The 14962-nt window shown below is 44.9% G+C and overlaps 1 protein-coding gene across 1 annotated transcript in view; it reads left to right on the forward strand.

The window, feature by feature from the left end:
- STK32B (serine/threonine kinase 32B) overlaps nucleotides 1-3405 on the forward strand; it is a gene marked incomplete at its 5' end in the record, with an annotated part of 406524 nt that extends 403119 nt beyond the window's left edge. The window contains one exon of the mRNA XM_010847794.1: nucleotides 2023-3405. Within this exon, the coding sequence (XP_010846096.1) occupies nucleotides 2023-2161 (139 nt within the window). The remainder of the gene's footprint in view (nucleotides 1-2022) is intronic.
- Nucleotides 3406-14962: the final 11557 nt, after the last annotated feature.

A 14962-nucleotide genomic window follows, 5' to 3' on the forward strand; every position in this document is an offset into this window, starting at 1 on the left:
TGTAAGTTAAATAAGCAGGGTGACAATATACAGCCTTGACGTACTCCTTTCCCTGTTTGGAACCAGTCTGTTGTTCCATGTCCAGTTCTAACTGTTGCTTCTTGACCTACATACAGATTTCGCAGGAGGCAGGTAAGTTGGTCTGGTATTCCCATCTCTTTTAAGAATTTTCCACAGTTTGTGGTGATCCACACAGTCAAAGGCTTTGGCGTAGTCAATAAAGCAGAAGTATATGTTTTTCTGGAACTCTCTTACTTTTTCTGTGATCCAACAGATGTTGGCAATTTGATCTCCAGTTCCTCTGCCTTTTCTAAATCCAACTTGAACATCTGGAAGTTCACAGTTCATGTACTATTGAAGCCTGGCTTGGAGAATTTTTAACTCTGCTAGCGTGTGAGATGAGTGCAATCATGTGGTAGTTTGAACAATCTTTGGCATTGTCTTTCTTTGGGATTGGAATGAAAACTGATCTTTTCCAGTCCTGTGGCCACTGCTGAGTTTTCCAAATTTGCTGGCATGTTGAGTGCAGCACTTTCACAGCATCATTTTTTAAGATTTGAGTTACCTCAACTGGAATTCCATCACCTCCACTAGCTTTGGTCGTAGTGATGTTTCCTAAGGCCCACTTGACTTTGCATTCCAGAATGTCTGGCTCTGGGTGAATGATCACACCATTGTAGTTATCTGGGTCTTGAAGATCTTTTTTGTACAGTTCTCTGTATATTCTTGCCGCCTCTTCTTAATATCTTCTGCTTCTGTTAGTTCCCTACCATTTCTGTCCTTTATTGAGCCCATCTTTGCATGAAATGTTCCCTTGTTATCTCTAATTTTCTTGAAGAGATCTCTAGTCTTTCCCATTCTATTGTTTTCCTCTATTTCTTTGCACTGATCACAGAGGAAGGCTTTCTTATCTCTCCTTGCTGTTCTTTGGAACTCTGCATTCAAATGGATATATCTTTCTTTTTTCTCCTTTGCCTTTAGCTTCTCTTCTTTTCTCAGCCATTTGTAAGGCCTCCTCAGACAACCATTTTGCCTTTTTGCATTTCTTTTTCTTGGAGATGGTCTTGATCACTGCCTCCTGTACAGTGTCAGGAACCTCTTGCCTGTAGTCCTTCAGGCACTCTGTCTATCAGATCTAATCTCTTGAATCTGTTTGTCATTTCCATTGTATAATCATAAAGGATTTGATTTAGGTCATACCTGAATGGTCTAGTGGTTTTCCCTACTTTCTTCAATTTAAGTCTGAATTTGGCAATAGGGAGTTCATGATCCAAGCCATAGTCAACTCCTGGTCTTATTTTTGCTGACTGTATAGAGCTTCTCCATCTTTGGCTGCAAAGAATATAATCAATCTGATTTCAGTATTGACCATCTGGTGATATCCATGTGTAGAGTCTTCTCTTGTGTTGTTGGAAGAGGGTGTTTGCTATGACCAGTGCATTCTCTTGGCAAAACTCTGGTAGCCTTTGCCCTGCTTCATTTTTGTACTCCAAGGCCAAATTTGCCCCTTACTCCAGGTATCTCTTGACTTCCTACTTCTGCATTCCATTCCCCTATAATTACCTTTGTGAGATAATTTGATTTATATCCAACTCCCCCGTCGGGTGGTAAACTTGATGAGGATAGACACTCTGACTGTTTTGCTGGCCAGGGCTTCCTCTGCTCCTGGGCATGATGGCTGGTCCACCAGTGGGCATTCAGTACTTAATACGTGTGAATCATGTGTGGGGCTCACCCTCTACCTACTGTGTAAACTTGGAAATTATATACGTGATCTCCTGTGGATTTCACAAGGAGCCATGAGGTAGGAATTATTATCTCCATTTTACAGATAAAGAGACCAAGGCGTTGGGGGTTGAGTAACTCATCAGAGCCACCTGAGCTGGGTACGGACCCAACCTGTGGGCTCCCAGACACAGCATTCTGCTCTTGCAAGTCTCCTTGATTTCTCTGGTTCCCCTCTGTGCCTGGACATCCCCTGCTCTGCATCACTAACTGGGTCTATGCTGTGCTTATTTGCAGGCTGAGGAAGCAGCAGGGGCAGGGCGGCCAGCTCTTGGACATGGAAGGCCGAGCCGGGAGCCAGGCCCAGGGCAAGCTCCAGGACGGGTGTAACAACAACATTCTGGCCCATGCCTGTTCTCGTGGCTGCAGCAGCTAAGCCACCACCTGCGGCTTCCAGCGGGACTGCACACACCTCTGCCCTGCCCACCAAAAGCCCCTCTCTGTGCCGCGATGGTCCCCGTCTCACCCCAAATAACATCAGACGCAGAGAAGGCCCTGGGCTCAGAACTGGGGAGCCTTGGTTGTGGTCCAAGCTGCCCAGCTAATTCCCTGCACATCTGTGGACAAGCCTTGCCCTTTCTGTGCCTCAGTTTTCCACATCTGTCAAAGGGGTCACACAGCTCAATGCCCCACCTCTGATTACAAAGTTATTGGAAGAATCCAACTGGGTAGTAGACATGAAAAACCTTTGACATTTATGACATTATTTATACAGGCGAAATAGAACCTTACTTTTTGGAGTGCACTCCCATCCCCTAAAGCAACTAGACCCATCACAACTTTGCAATTCGGTCTACCCTGGTCTTCAGGGCATACTTTTGAAAATTCAGCCCTTAATTGTCTGATGTGTTTGCCCTGCCTATGGAAACACGATCCCCCAATCCTGGAGCAAAACCGGAAGTGTCCTCTTTTGCCTCCTCTGCCAGGCCAGTCTTTCTGATGTTCTAAGTTGGCCTACTACTGTCCCCATCTTTAATTTCAGCAGGTCTCCACTCCCACTCCACCCCTGGTGCTGGGATGGCAGGACGATGCCCATTCAGAAGGTCAAGTCACTGACCGTCGGTCACCCCTAAAGAGTGTCAGCAGAGTTCCTCCCAAAACCCAGCCCCATGGCAGAACTCTGAGTCTCTGTCTCCATCCAAGTTTCCTTTCCTGGAAGGGGGTGACATCATCTCATCAGCACCATCTTAAAGAAGATCTCCAATTGCCATCAAGGAGGCTGCTCCACACTGATAAACTAGGAAGCCCAGTCGGTTAGAAAGTTTACGCTAGGATGATGGTGGCTCATGCTAAGAGCAAACTACTTGATGATCTGTTCAGGGAGCACTTTGTTTTTGAATTGGGAGATGCTTTTAGCAACCAGAATAAAGCTTAGACTTGGAATCAGGACTGTGATTGGAATCCAGCCCTGCTGTTTACTAACCAGAAGACCTCAGGCAATCACATAATCACTTCAGTGTCAGTTTTCTTATTTTAAAATGGGAATTAAAAAAAACTAACTCCTGGGGTTGTTAAAAGGTTAATTAAGATCCTGTGTGTGATATACCCAAACTACTTTGTAGCAGTTTTTGGTCAACATCATAATCAACGTAATTTTAAGAAACTTTCTTGTTTCACTCATTGGGCAGGTCAGTTTTCTATAGAAACAAGCCTGGTGTTTTAGATTCTTTGAACTCATCTTTCTGGAGTCTCTGATATCTGTACAGTCCTGTGAAAAGTTCAGTTGTGTTTTTATTTTTATCCAACTTTCACTATAAACCTCTTAGATTTCTTAAGAGACATTTTCATATATCACATGGTTTATGTTTTTATTTGAAAAAAGGAAAGAAATGGTCTTTTGTTTTCCTCCTTCGAACCCAGGCTGTTTCTAGATGGTATTGTCCACGTGTGCACTGTTTTGTACACTTTTCATTCTTTGTTCCCTGTGGGCACCATCCTGTCCCCTGCAGGAAATAATGGGGCTGCTTCTCTCTTCACTGCGACCGTGGCTACACTGAGGGTGTCTCACTGGACTGAGTTCATGAATTAGGGGCAGGAGCTGGAAGTAGCCCGAGACACTGGATTTCCTGGCTCTGTTCAAGTCAGCCTTGTTCCTTGTTCAGAATAAACTATTTCTTGGAGATTCCTTCTTACAACTTTGTTCTTATGTATGGTTGGGTGAGATGGGCAATGTCCCCTTAGAGTCAAATTCAGCAAGAAACAAAAGAGACGGGCGGCAGGGAGGTAGGGAGTATATCAGGTCTTATATCAAGTCAGTGGTGTGTTTCCTTTGCCCACAGAATAAAACCAAGCTTGGCAATATAAGGCTCAGTCCAACTTGATCACAATTCATGTTGTCATCACCACCACCATCATCATTATCATCACCATCATCATTAACATTACCATCATCATCATCATCATTATTATCACCATCATCACCACCGCTGTCATCATCCCCATTGCCATCATCATCATCCCCATTGCCATCATCATCATCATCAGAAGCAGCAGCATCATCGTCACCATCATCATTATCATCACCATCATCACCACCGCTGTCATCATCCCCATTGCCATCATCATCATCATCAGAAGCAGCAGCAGCGTCATCACCATCATCATTACCATCACCATCATCATCACCATCACCATCATCACCACCACTATCAGCACCACCATCTCCATCATCATCACTGTGATCATTTCATCATTATTTCACACATGCAAAGATACAATCTATTTAATAGAGGAAAATACAGAAAATTCTCCACCTAAAGAAAAACACTCTTAAAATTTCCTCAAATTACCACTCAAACCTTACAGCACACACATGGGTGCAAATCAACAGTATTCACTCTACTGTACAGATTCCTTAACTTGCCACCTCCCTACTTTTGCCAACCTGCCTCTGCTACCTGGGACCCCTTTCAACCCCCATCTCGACATTGGCATCTCAAAATACATGACTTTCATGGGCCAATTCCACCCCCTCCATGATGCCTTCTGCATCTCATGGCAACCCTGACCCAAGACAGATATAATCTTCCCCACATACCCTCTCTCACATTTTCTGTGACTTTCTTACAGCTCTGATTTCTGCCAACTGCATGACAGGGTTACTTTCAACCATGACTCATCCTCTTTCTCCCCAAACTGCTAAGAGAGGTCAGGTTCTCAAGTCTACCTCCTCACACTTCCCATATGCATTCCTGAAAGCACCTATTTCACAGGAGGTAATCATTTATTTGAGCTCCCCAGGTGGCTCAGTGGTAAAGAATCCACCTGCAAATGTAGGTAGAGCTGGGTTTGATCCCTGGGTCAGGAAGATCCCCTGGGGAAGAAAATGGCAACCCACTCCAGTATTCTTGCCTGGAGAATCCCCATGGACAGAGAAGCCTGGTGGGCTATAGTCCATGGGGTCACAAAAGAGGAGGACACAAGTTAGCGACTAACCAACAACTAATAATTTGGGGGTGAATGAGATAAAAGCAAGTCCAACACAAACTCTCCAAGTGGGTGAAGCTTGCTTTTGGCAGCCACCTATCTGGCCCCACTGCCATCTCCCAGGCCTTTTTTTTTTTTTCTCTCTCTCTCTCCCTGTCCCAGTGGTTTCCCAGAGGCTGCCTCTTCCTGACCCACCAATGAAGTACCCAGTCCCCCTGCCATCCCCTTAAGAGACATATCACCTGAGTCTCGAATTCCAGATGAATTTTCCCTCCTCCCTCATCCAAACCCCCATTCCCAGAGTACAGAGCCTCAGGCCAGTTGTCAGGAAAGCAATCCGATAAAAAAATATGTGCCCAAGGAAGAACTTGCATGAGGAGTCACCTTATGATTTGAGATTTAGGCACAGAGGGACAAGCTGGAAACTGGTAACATTGACAGGGCTTTCCCATTTCCAATGAAATATATTTCAGTCTTCTCGTGCCAATAAGTAAAAATTACTCACATTATTTATAATACTAGTAATGGGCTTCCCTCATAGCTCAGTTGGTAAAGAATCTGCCTGCAATGAAGGAGACCCCAGTTCAATTCCTGGATCAGGAAGATCCGCTGGAGAAGGGTTGGGCTACCCATTCCAGTATTCTTGGGCTTCCCTTGTGGCTCATCTGGTAAAGAATCTGCCTGCAATGTGGGAGACCTGGGTTCGATCCCTGGGTTGGGAAGATCCCCTGGAGAAGGGAAAGGCTCCCACTCCAGTATTCTGGCCTGGAAAATTCCATGGACTGTCTATAGTCCATGGGGCCTCAAAGACTCGGAAATGACTGAGCGACTTTCACTTTCATAGTAATAGTAAACTCCAAGCCACATGCTTGAAGTCCCTTCCCACTTACTGACAGAATTACAGTCATTATATTGTCCAGAATTGTCTCCAGACTTGCTTGAGTAACCACAAAATACTTTCATGTTAACCAGAAGGGCCCCTCCCCGCTAGTGGGAAAAAGGGGCGTCACTAGAAAGCCTTGGTGCCCACAGCTGTTGTCACTTCTCTGCTGTGTTGACCATCATGGTTCCTGGCCACCATGAGCTATGACCTCCGGGCTTCTGCCAGAACATTGACGTCCACCCCTTTCTCTCTTTCCAGCCTGTAGAGACACAGTTTGGACTTGTTATAATCAGCTCTTTTAATGGTGGTTCCAACGCAGAGCTCTTGAGCTGCAGGCAACTCAGTTCTTGCCGTTCGGCCTCCTCCCTCACCTTCTGAAAGTACAAGATGTGATTGGTCCTGGGAAGGTCCCATGCAGTGACACACTGTCCCTGGGTCCCCGCCTCCTGATGCCCCCTGCCCCCTTGCCAGGTCTTATCTTTCAGCTTCCTTTAGGGACCCCCATCCATCAGACTCACCTCAGTTTCCATCATAGGTTCGTCCACTTCCCTTTCCAGGGTCCTTGGCCTGCACAGAAATCAGGCAGTGTCTTCCACATCCACACATCTCCAATGATGGCTGGGAGGCTGCTCCCCACTGGACACACTGGTCCTCTCTGGAGTGGGCACAAGCCCACCTGATCTGATACTGGCCCAGCAAGAAATGCTTTGGAGTGGGAGACTTGGCTTCAAATCACAGCCCCACCATTCACTGTGTGGGAACCACTGGCAGGCTCTCCGCAAAGTCCTTACATTTCTGAATGTCAGTTTCTGCACCCATGAGCTGCTGCTGCTGCTGCTGCTGCTAAGTCGCTTCAGTTGTGTCCGACTCTGTGCAACCCCATAGACAGCTGCCCACCAGACTTCCCCATCCCTGGGATTCTCCAGGCAAGAATACTGGAGTGGGGCCTGGTAATTCCTGCGCTGCCTTTCTCAAGCAGCAGTTATGAAGGTCAACTATGGGGCTCTGGTTGAAGGTGTGCACACGCTAACTCATGGAGTTCCATGCAAAGCCATAGTTCTCAACAAGCAAGGCATCTCTTCCCACCTCATGAAGCTCTTCCCACAAATTGTCCAAGCTGAGCTCTGCAGACAACAGTCTCCATCACCTACCCTCTGTGCAAGCCCTCCATCTCTGTGCCTTCTCACTCAATCTACTGCAGGCTTTGGGTCAAATAGCTAGCAGTGACCTTCCCAGAAGCTGTAACAAAGACCAGGCATGGAGGGAGCCCAGTGGGCAGTGCTCCAGCCTGCTTCTCCCCCAAGAGTCCCAAGAGAGGCCAGAGCTTATTCCAGGCCCACTTTCTGCCAGGAACTTGACATGATTTTAATTCTATGCAGTATGCACGTCTTAGAGATGAGCAAAACAAACTCTTTGGAGGACCTATAATTTGCCTGAGGCCACTTACCTAGTTGGTGGTAGAGCCAAGATTTGAACTGTCAGCTGAAGTTCAAACTTCATGAACATTCTATCACAGAGCGGTGACCCCACAGGGTGGGCTTGGGGGTCCTTCCCATTCTCTCTTAGAATTACAAAATCACCCCATAAAGGTGCTCTTTAGCTAAGCAGAAGGTGCCTGCTAAACAAAAGCAGTTTTAAGGCAAATCTCCCATCCATCCAGACTGGCATCCTGAGTCCCTGCTCTGTAGAGATTCTAGAGTCACCTTACCACTTGTTACTACAAGGATACTCTGTCTTCTACCAGGAAGAGCACCTGGAAGAGAATCTTCCTGGGGACACAGCATCCAGCTTCCAGCTCTGATATGATGTTCCATACCATTTCCATGCTACTGTGACTCAGGTTTATAACATTTTCCAGTACATTGGTGGTTTATGGCCACTTGCTCTGGAAGGGAGAAAGAAGGTGGCCAGGGGATGGAATCTCTGGATCAGGTCACAACCCTAGCACTTCTGACCTTGAGCATCCTACAGGAGATTCCCAGGAACCAGCCAAGGACAGAGGCTAAGGAAAAGTAAATTCTACCCATCCTTCCTTTCTTGTGGAATTAAAAGCAAAGGGAGTTGCAGGGAGAAGTTGCCGAGAACACTTGATGGGTTCCTCGACTTTGATCCATCCAGGAAACTTCCTTTCCTTCAGGAAAGGGAGGTGTGTCAAGAGACTCCTGAGTCATCAGAGGACTTTATTACTATTAACAACCACAGTAGTATCAGAGCATCAGCAAGTCCTTTGGTGTCCCATTGCCCTCAGGATGCTCTGAAGAAGGCCAGCACACTCACGCATGCAGTGGAGTACATTACACAAGAGGTGCCCTAAGCTCAGGGAACCCGGGTGTTTTATACCAGGCACTGAGCACTTCAGCCCTTTGCCCTGGTGGAGACACAGTCTCCATCAGTCAAGTTTGCTGCACAAACATCCTTGAGAAGATCTTCTAGAACAAAAGGGCCATCCTTCTCACTTAGAAGGCATGCACCGACAGAGGAGACCCGTGGAGAGTGGTCTCTTAGCGTTGTCAATCTGTGAACACTCAGAATTCTCACACCACCCAGTGTGCTGGGTATATGAATTATCTCTCCATTTTACACGTGACAAAAATGTGATCACTCTATATGGTAGTGATGTATGTGGAAGTCTCAGGAACAGTCCTTGTGAGCAGCAGATCCTAATTCAGGTGGCCCCCAGTGGGGTCTGAGATTCTGCATTTCTAACAAGCTTCCAGGGCATGCTGATATTACTGGACCAGGAACCATGCTTGGAGTAACAAGGATCTAGACCCTTCTGTTCTCAGGCCAACTTGGCCACATCCATTTGCTTCTGTGTGTCTACAGCTGCATTCAAACTCCAAAGGCAGAATCGAGTATTTGCCACATGAATTAGATGGCTTGCAAGGCTGAAAATATTTGTCATCTGGCCCTTTTGGGGAAAAGGTTTGCTGACCTCTGATCCAGGAAACACACCTCGGACATTAGGTGGGCAGACTGAGAGTGCACCCTTGACTTGCTCACAGGCAATTCAGCCCCATGAACTCCCCCATGGAGGAGAAGAATTTGCAGAGAAATCTATGGTCCATTTTGTCCTCATGAGTTGACTGTTGGGCTTTTTCTCAACTGTGGACCCCTGTCAGTGACCCCTTCCTTCCCAGTTGAGTATTCTTGAAAGTTCCTCTGTTTCTTTTTTCTTCCTGTCTGTGCAGCAAGTGCTCCCAGCAGGCCTTTGCGTATAGCATCTGGTTTATGCAGTTTAACTCTGGCAGCATTTACCATACTACACCAATTGAAAGTAGCTCTTTTGCCCCTTTCTTGTTTACCCATTTCTGTTTTCTCTAACCTTTAAAACCTAAGTAAAGGAATGAGATCACTAAGCAATTGAAACTAACTCCTCCGAGTTACTCTTTCCCAAATACACAATATGGCTTGTCTAGCCTATTGCTTCTTTCCTTAGATTAAAAAGAAGAATGAAGAATCCAGGAAAGAAGGGTTAGCTCTCTACCCCATGACAGCCCCTTAAGGAATCCTGAAAGTAGATCACATGAGCAAGATAAAATCTGAAAGAGAGAGTCTACCAGTCTGCATGCAGTGGTGAAGGATACAGAACTCAACCTCCTGCCTTGATGATTCAGATTCTTGACCCCATTGTTCCCTTTAAACACTGCCATGGCTGAGCAGAATCTTCAGAGCTGTCCTCTGGACATGAGTCCGCCTTCTCCACAGATTGACATCTTATCTGATTTAAGCACCTTTCCTTTCTACTGACACTTGGCTCTAGAGTTATTAGCTTTTGAGCAGCGAGCAGCCAAACCTGAGCTCAGTAGCACAGCTCTGGTTACGTGTCCCACCCACCCCAGTCCAGACTGTGAACTCCACTGTGGTGGGCTGTGTCTAGTTGGCCCCCCAGCAGTGAGCTGCCTTAAGTGGACATGTAAGGAGTGCAGACACGCCCACCGTGGTGCCCAGCCTGGCCGCGCTTACCAGTTAGCTGCCACTTTGATGAGTCAGCCCACGCACTGCGCCTGTCACCATTCGCTGTCTGTCCCATTTCCTCTTCTGACCTCAAACATGAGAGCACGGTGGGGCGTCTCTCATGTTTAATTGCTAACTCTCACAAATAACAAGCAGCTGCTTCTTCCTGGGTAATCACGGACAAACATGATTAATGGATTTCCCTCTCAGCCTCTTTGCACTTCATGTTTATTCTCCATCCCCCAACACCCACACCTGCTAAGTCTTTCCTCTCTACAGGAAGAGTGGTGAGTAACACTCAGACCTTTCCAGGCATAGAGACTGCATCCTGGCATTGTCCTCATGCTAAGAATCTATTTGTACAACCACCTACTATGTTCAATTCAATGGCATTTTCTAAACAAGAATTCACTTCATGTGTCATATGTAGTCAACTTAACCATTAAGGCTGAGAAAGAAGGGGTTCTGGATGGTGTTCTGGGCAGGATGAGAAAAACTTGAATCCTGTTTTGTTGACCAGCCCTTCCCCATCTCCCCAGCTCACAAGTTCTCAAGGGAGCTCAGGATATAAGAATATAACAGAAATCAGTGAATGACTGACTGTATCAATGTTGAAATCTCAAAGCAGAGCCCTGTGGGAAGTTCAAAATTGAAGCAAGAAGTCCAAGATCTAAGGCTTGGTAACCCTGGAGATGAAGAAAAGTGAGTGGATTTGGGACATATCTGAGGACTTATCGAAGAATTGGATTGGGGTGGTAAAGGGCCAGGACTTTTGTTATGTTTTAAGCCACTTGAAATCTCTCAGCCCTATCCTGGGAATTCAATAAAGCCATGTGTTTAGAACTCCTACTGCCTGGCATGAATACACACTTATGAAAATTGTCCTCTCCTCTCCTTCATCCTTCTTATGGGAAGAGTATGCTCTGAATGCCTTGGGTTGAGCCTTTTCTCCTTTCTGCTTTTGTTAGTCAGCTGGTTCCCCCTCTGCCCAACATTCCTGCTCCCTTCACACACACACACACACACACACACACACACACACACAAGTTTTCTCTAAGATAAAAATATCAGCTATGTAAAGCACACCACTGTAAGAGTCTCTGGAGAGGTGTTTTGAAAAGGCTGCTTGTTTGCAGGAGGATTTTTCCAAAAATGTAGTGTATCAGTTTGCTTTCTGCTCTAGGTAAGAAGAAACTCAACTCTAAACACCTTACTCAAGAAAATGTATTGTCCCACTTAACAAGGAGACCAGGGGAGGGCAAATCCCTGGCACAGAATGGCCCACAGATCAAGAACATCACCAGGGCCCAGTTTCTGTGCATCTTTCCACCCTGACATTCTGATGTTTTGGCACTGTCTTCAGGATGTTGACCCTCTTGGTCATTAGATGGTGGCCACAGCTGTGCACATCCTATCCAGATACAGGCCTATCTGGGCAAGGAAAAGGAATACGACCTTCCTGTGACTCTCTCTCACAGAAGAGAAGACTTTCCCAGAATCCTTTGGACTTTCCCCCACATCTCATCAACAAGATTGGCTCACAGGCCCATCCTAAATTATCACCAACATACAGGATGAAGCGCTCGGATTAGTTTAGACCAATAGCAATCTACTCTCTTATGCTTCAGATGAGGTCACCTTCCTCTACGTGATATGGGAATGGTACAGAGGCATGACCAAGGTCAAAGTTCTGTTAGAAAAGATGAAGGGGAAACAGGCTTTGGCAAAGCACATAGCTCTTAACAAAAGAAAACACAGACTTCACTGAGTTGCAAGAAATATTGCAGTTTTATTAGCAATGGCCCCCACTTAGAACTTTCTGGCTCTGATTAATCAAATAGAGGCAAGAGGCAGCAGAAATAGTGATTTCCTATTTTCTTTCTGCCTTAAAATTCTATCCAATGAAAAGAATTGGCTCATAGTCATGTGTGATTTGGTGACTGTAATCTCAGGACTTTAGAATGTTAGAGGCGGAAAGCCCTGAGATCGCTCAGGCAGCAGGGAACTGTCATTTACTGAGAATGGACCTCACACCAGGCCCCAGGGCAGGCACTCCGCTTATGTTGTCTCATCAGGTCTTGGATTTCTGCAAGGCCAAAATCTTAAAGGAGGAAACTGGAAGCCAGAGAGATTCCAGTTTATGGCATTTTCTCAAACTACAGAGTAGATTTTCAAGTAGGATGGAGTAAAAAAACTATCATCATATATCTCTAATTCTAAAAATTAAGCACGTGAAGGGAAAGACTGCCCTGACATTCTGTATCCTCTATGTGTAAATACCCAGAGAATGTGCCAAATTTGGCTGAGATACCAACTCATTCACAAAGGAAGAATGGTGTAGGGAAGTGGATCATGGAGAAAGTATGGCAATTATCCTGGGACCTGTGGGCAGAACCTAGTGACTCACTTCTAAAGCAGATAGAATATGGAAGGGGAGGAGGGTATGTTACAGTGGAGAAACCTGACACATACCACTTAACCCAGGTAGTCAAAGATAACAAGGAAAAAGTCCTGTAGATACCATGTACCCCAATCAGATATGATGAGCAAGACACTTCATCTCTGCAGTGTGCTTCCCCCAAATCCATAACCCCAGCAGTCATGAGAAAACACTGGACAGACCTCAACTGAAAATTCCTGCTCATCAAAGTACCAGAACCACAAAAGACAAGGAAGACTGATAAATATCACAACTTACAAGAGACTAAGGAGATGCAGCAATTAAATGAACGAGGTGTGCTGGATGGCCTCATGGAACAGATAGAGGGCATTAATGGAAAAACTGGTGACTTCCAAATAAAAAGTCCAGATTTTAGTTACTGGTAAGTACCAATGTTCATTTCTTAGCTTTGACAACTGTATTATGGTTATGTAATATGTCAACACTAGGAAAGGTTAATCTTGCTGTCTTTGAAGCTCTTGCAAAAATCTAAAATTATTATAAAATAAAAAGGGGTTTTGATTCTGTTTATTAGTTTTGATTCTATAGTGCTTTACAACTTTCAAAGGTTTCACACACACATGATTTCACATAATCCCATAATAATCTTTTTTAAAATCCCCTACTCCTATGTACAGTATGAAAAGGCAAAATGATAGGATACTGAAAGAGGAACTCCCCAGGTCAGTAGGTGCCCAATATGCTACTGGAGATCAATGGAGAAATAACTCCAGAAAGAATGAAGGGGTGGAGCCAAAGCAAAAACAATACCCAGTTGTGGATGTGACTGGTGATAGAAGCAAGGTCCGATGCTGTAAAGAGCAATATTGCATAAGAACCTGGAACGTCAGGTCCATGAATCAAGGCAAATTGGAAGTGATAAAACAGGAGATGGGAAGAGTGAACGTCGACATTCTAGGGAACAGCGAACTAAAATGGACGGGAATGGGTGAATTTAACTCAGATGACCATTATATCCACTACTGCGGGCAGGAATCCCTTAGAAGAAATGGAGTAGCCATCATGGTCAACAAAAGAGTCCAAAATGCAGTACTTGGATACAATCTCAAAAATGACAGAATGATCTCTGTTCATTTCCAAGGCAAACCATTCAGTATCACAGTAATCCAAGCCTATGCCCCAACCAGTAATGCTGAAGAAGCTGAAGTTGAATGATTCTATGAAGACCTCCAAGACCTTTTAGAACTAACACCCAAAAAAGATGTCCTTTTCATTATAGGGGACTGGAATGCAAAAGTAGGAAGTCAAGAAACACCTGGAGCGTCCCAGTGCACTAGCCCCAAGCATCCAGTATCGTGCATCGAACCTGGACTGGCATCTCATTTCATACATGATATTTTACATGTTTCAAGGGAGGGAGGAGGGAGGAGGGTTCAGGATGGGGAACACATGTATACCTGTGGCAGATTCATTTTGATATTTGGCAAAACTAATACAATTATGTAAATTTTAAAAATTAAATAAAATTGAAAAAAAAAAAAAGAAACACCTGGAGTAACAGGCAAATTTGGCCTTGGAATACAGAATGAAGCAGGGCAAAGACGAATAGAGTTTTGCCAAGAAAATGCACTGGTCATAGCAAACACCCTCTTCCAACAACACAAGAGAAGACTCTATACATGGACATCACCAGATGGTCAACACTGAAATCAGATTGATTATATTCTTTGCAGCCAAAGATGGAGAAGCTCTATACAGTCAATAAAACAAGACCAGGAGCTGACTGTGGCTCAGATCATGAACTCCTTATTGCCAAATTCAGACTTAAATTGAAGAAAGTAGGGAAAACCACTAGACCATTCAGGTATGACCTAAATCAAATCCCTTATGATTATACAGTGGAAGTAAGAAATAGATTTAAGGGACTCTATAGAGTGTCTGATGAACTATGGACAGAGGTTCGTGACATTGTACAGGAGACAGGGATCAAGACCATCCCCATGGAAAAGAAATGCAAAAAAGCAAAATGACTGTTTGGAGAGGCCTTACAAATAGCTGTGAAAAGAAGAGAAGCGAAAAGCAAAGGAGAAAAGGAAAGATACAAGCATCTGAATGCAGAGTTCCAAAGAATAGCAAGAAAAGATAAGAGAGCCTTCCTCAGCAATCAATGCAAAGAAATAGAGGAAAACAACAGAATGGGAAAGACTAGAGATCTCTTCAAGAAAATTAGAGATACCAAGGGAACATATCATGCAAAAATGGGCTCGATAAAGGACAGGAATGATATGGACCTAACAGAAGCAGAAGATATTAAGAAGAGGTGGCAAGAATACACAGAAGAACTGTACAAAAAAGATCTTCACAACCCAGATAATCACGATGGTGTGATCACTCACCTAGAGCCAGATGTCCTGGAATGTGAAGTCAAGTGGGCCTTAGAAAGCATCACTATGAACAAAGCTAGTGGAGGTGATGGAATTCCAGTTGAGCTATTTCAAATCCTGAAAGAT

The sequence above is a fragment of the Bison bison genome, unplaced genomic scaffold (assembly GCF_000754665.1).
Source record: "Bison bison bison isolate TAMUID 2011002044 unplaced genomic scaffold, Bison_UMD1.0 scf7180017864255, whole genome shotgun sequence".
Classification (NCBI taxonomy): Eukaryota; Metazoa; Chordata; class Mammalia; order Artiodactyla; family Bovidae; genus Bison; species Bison bison.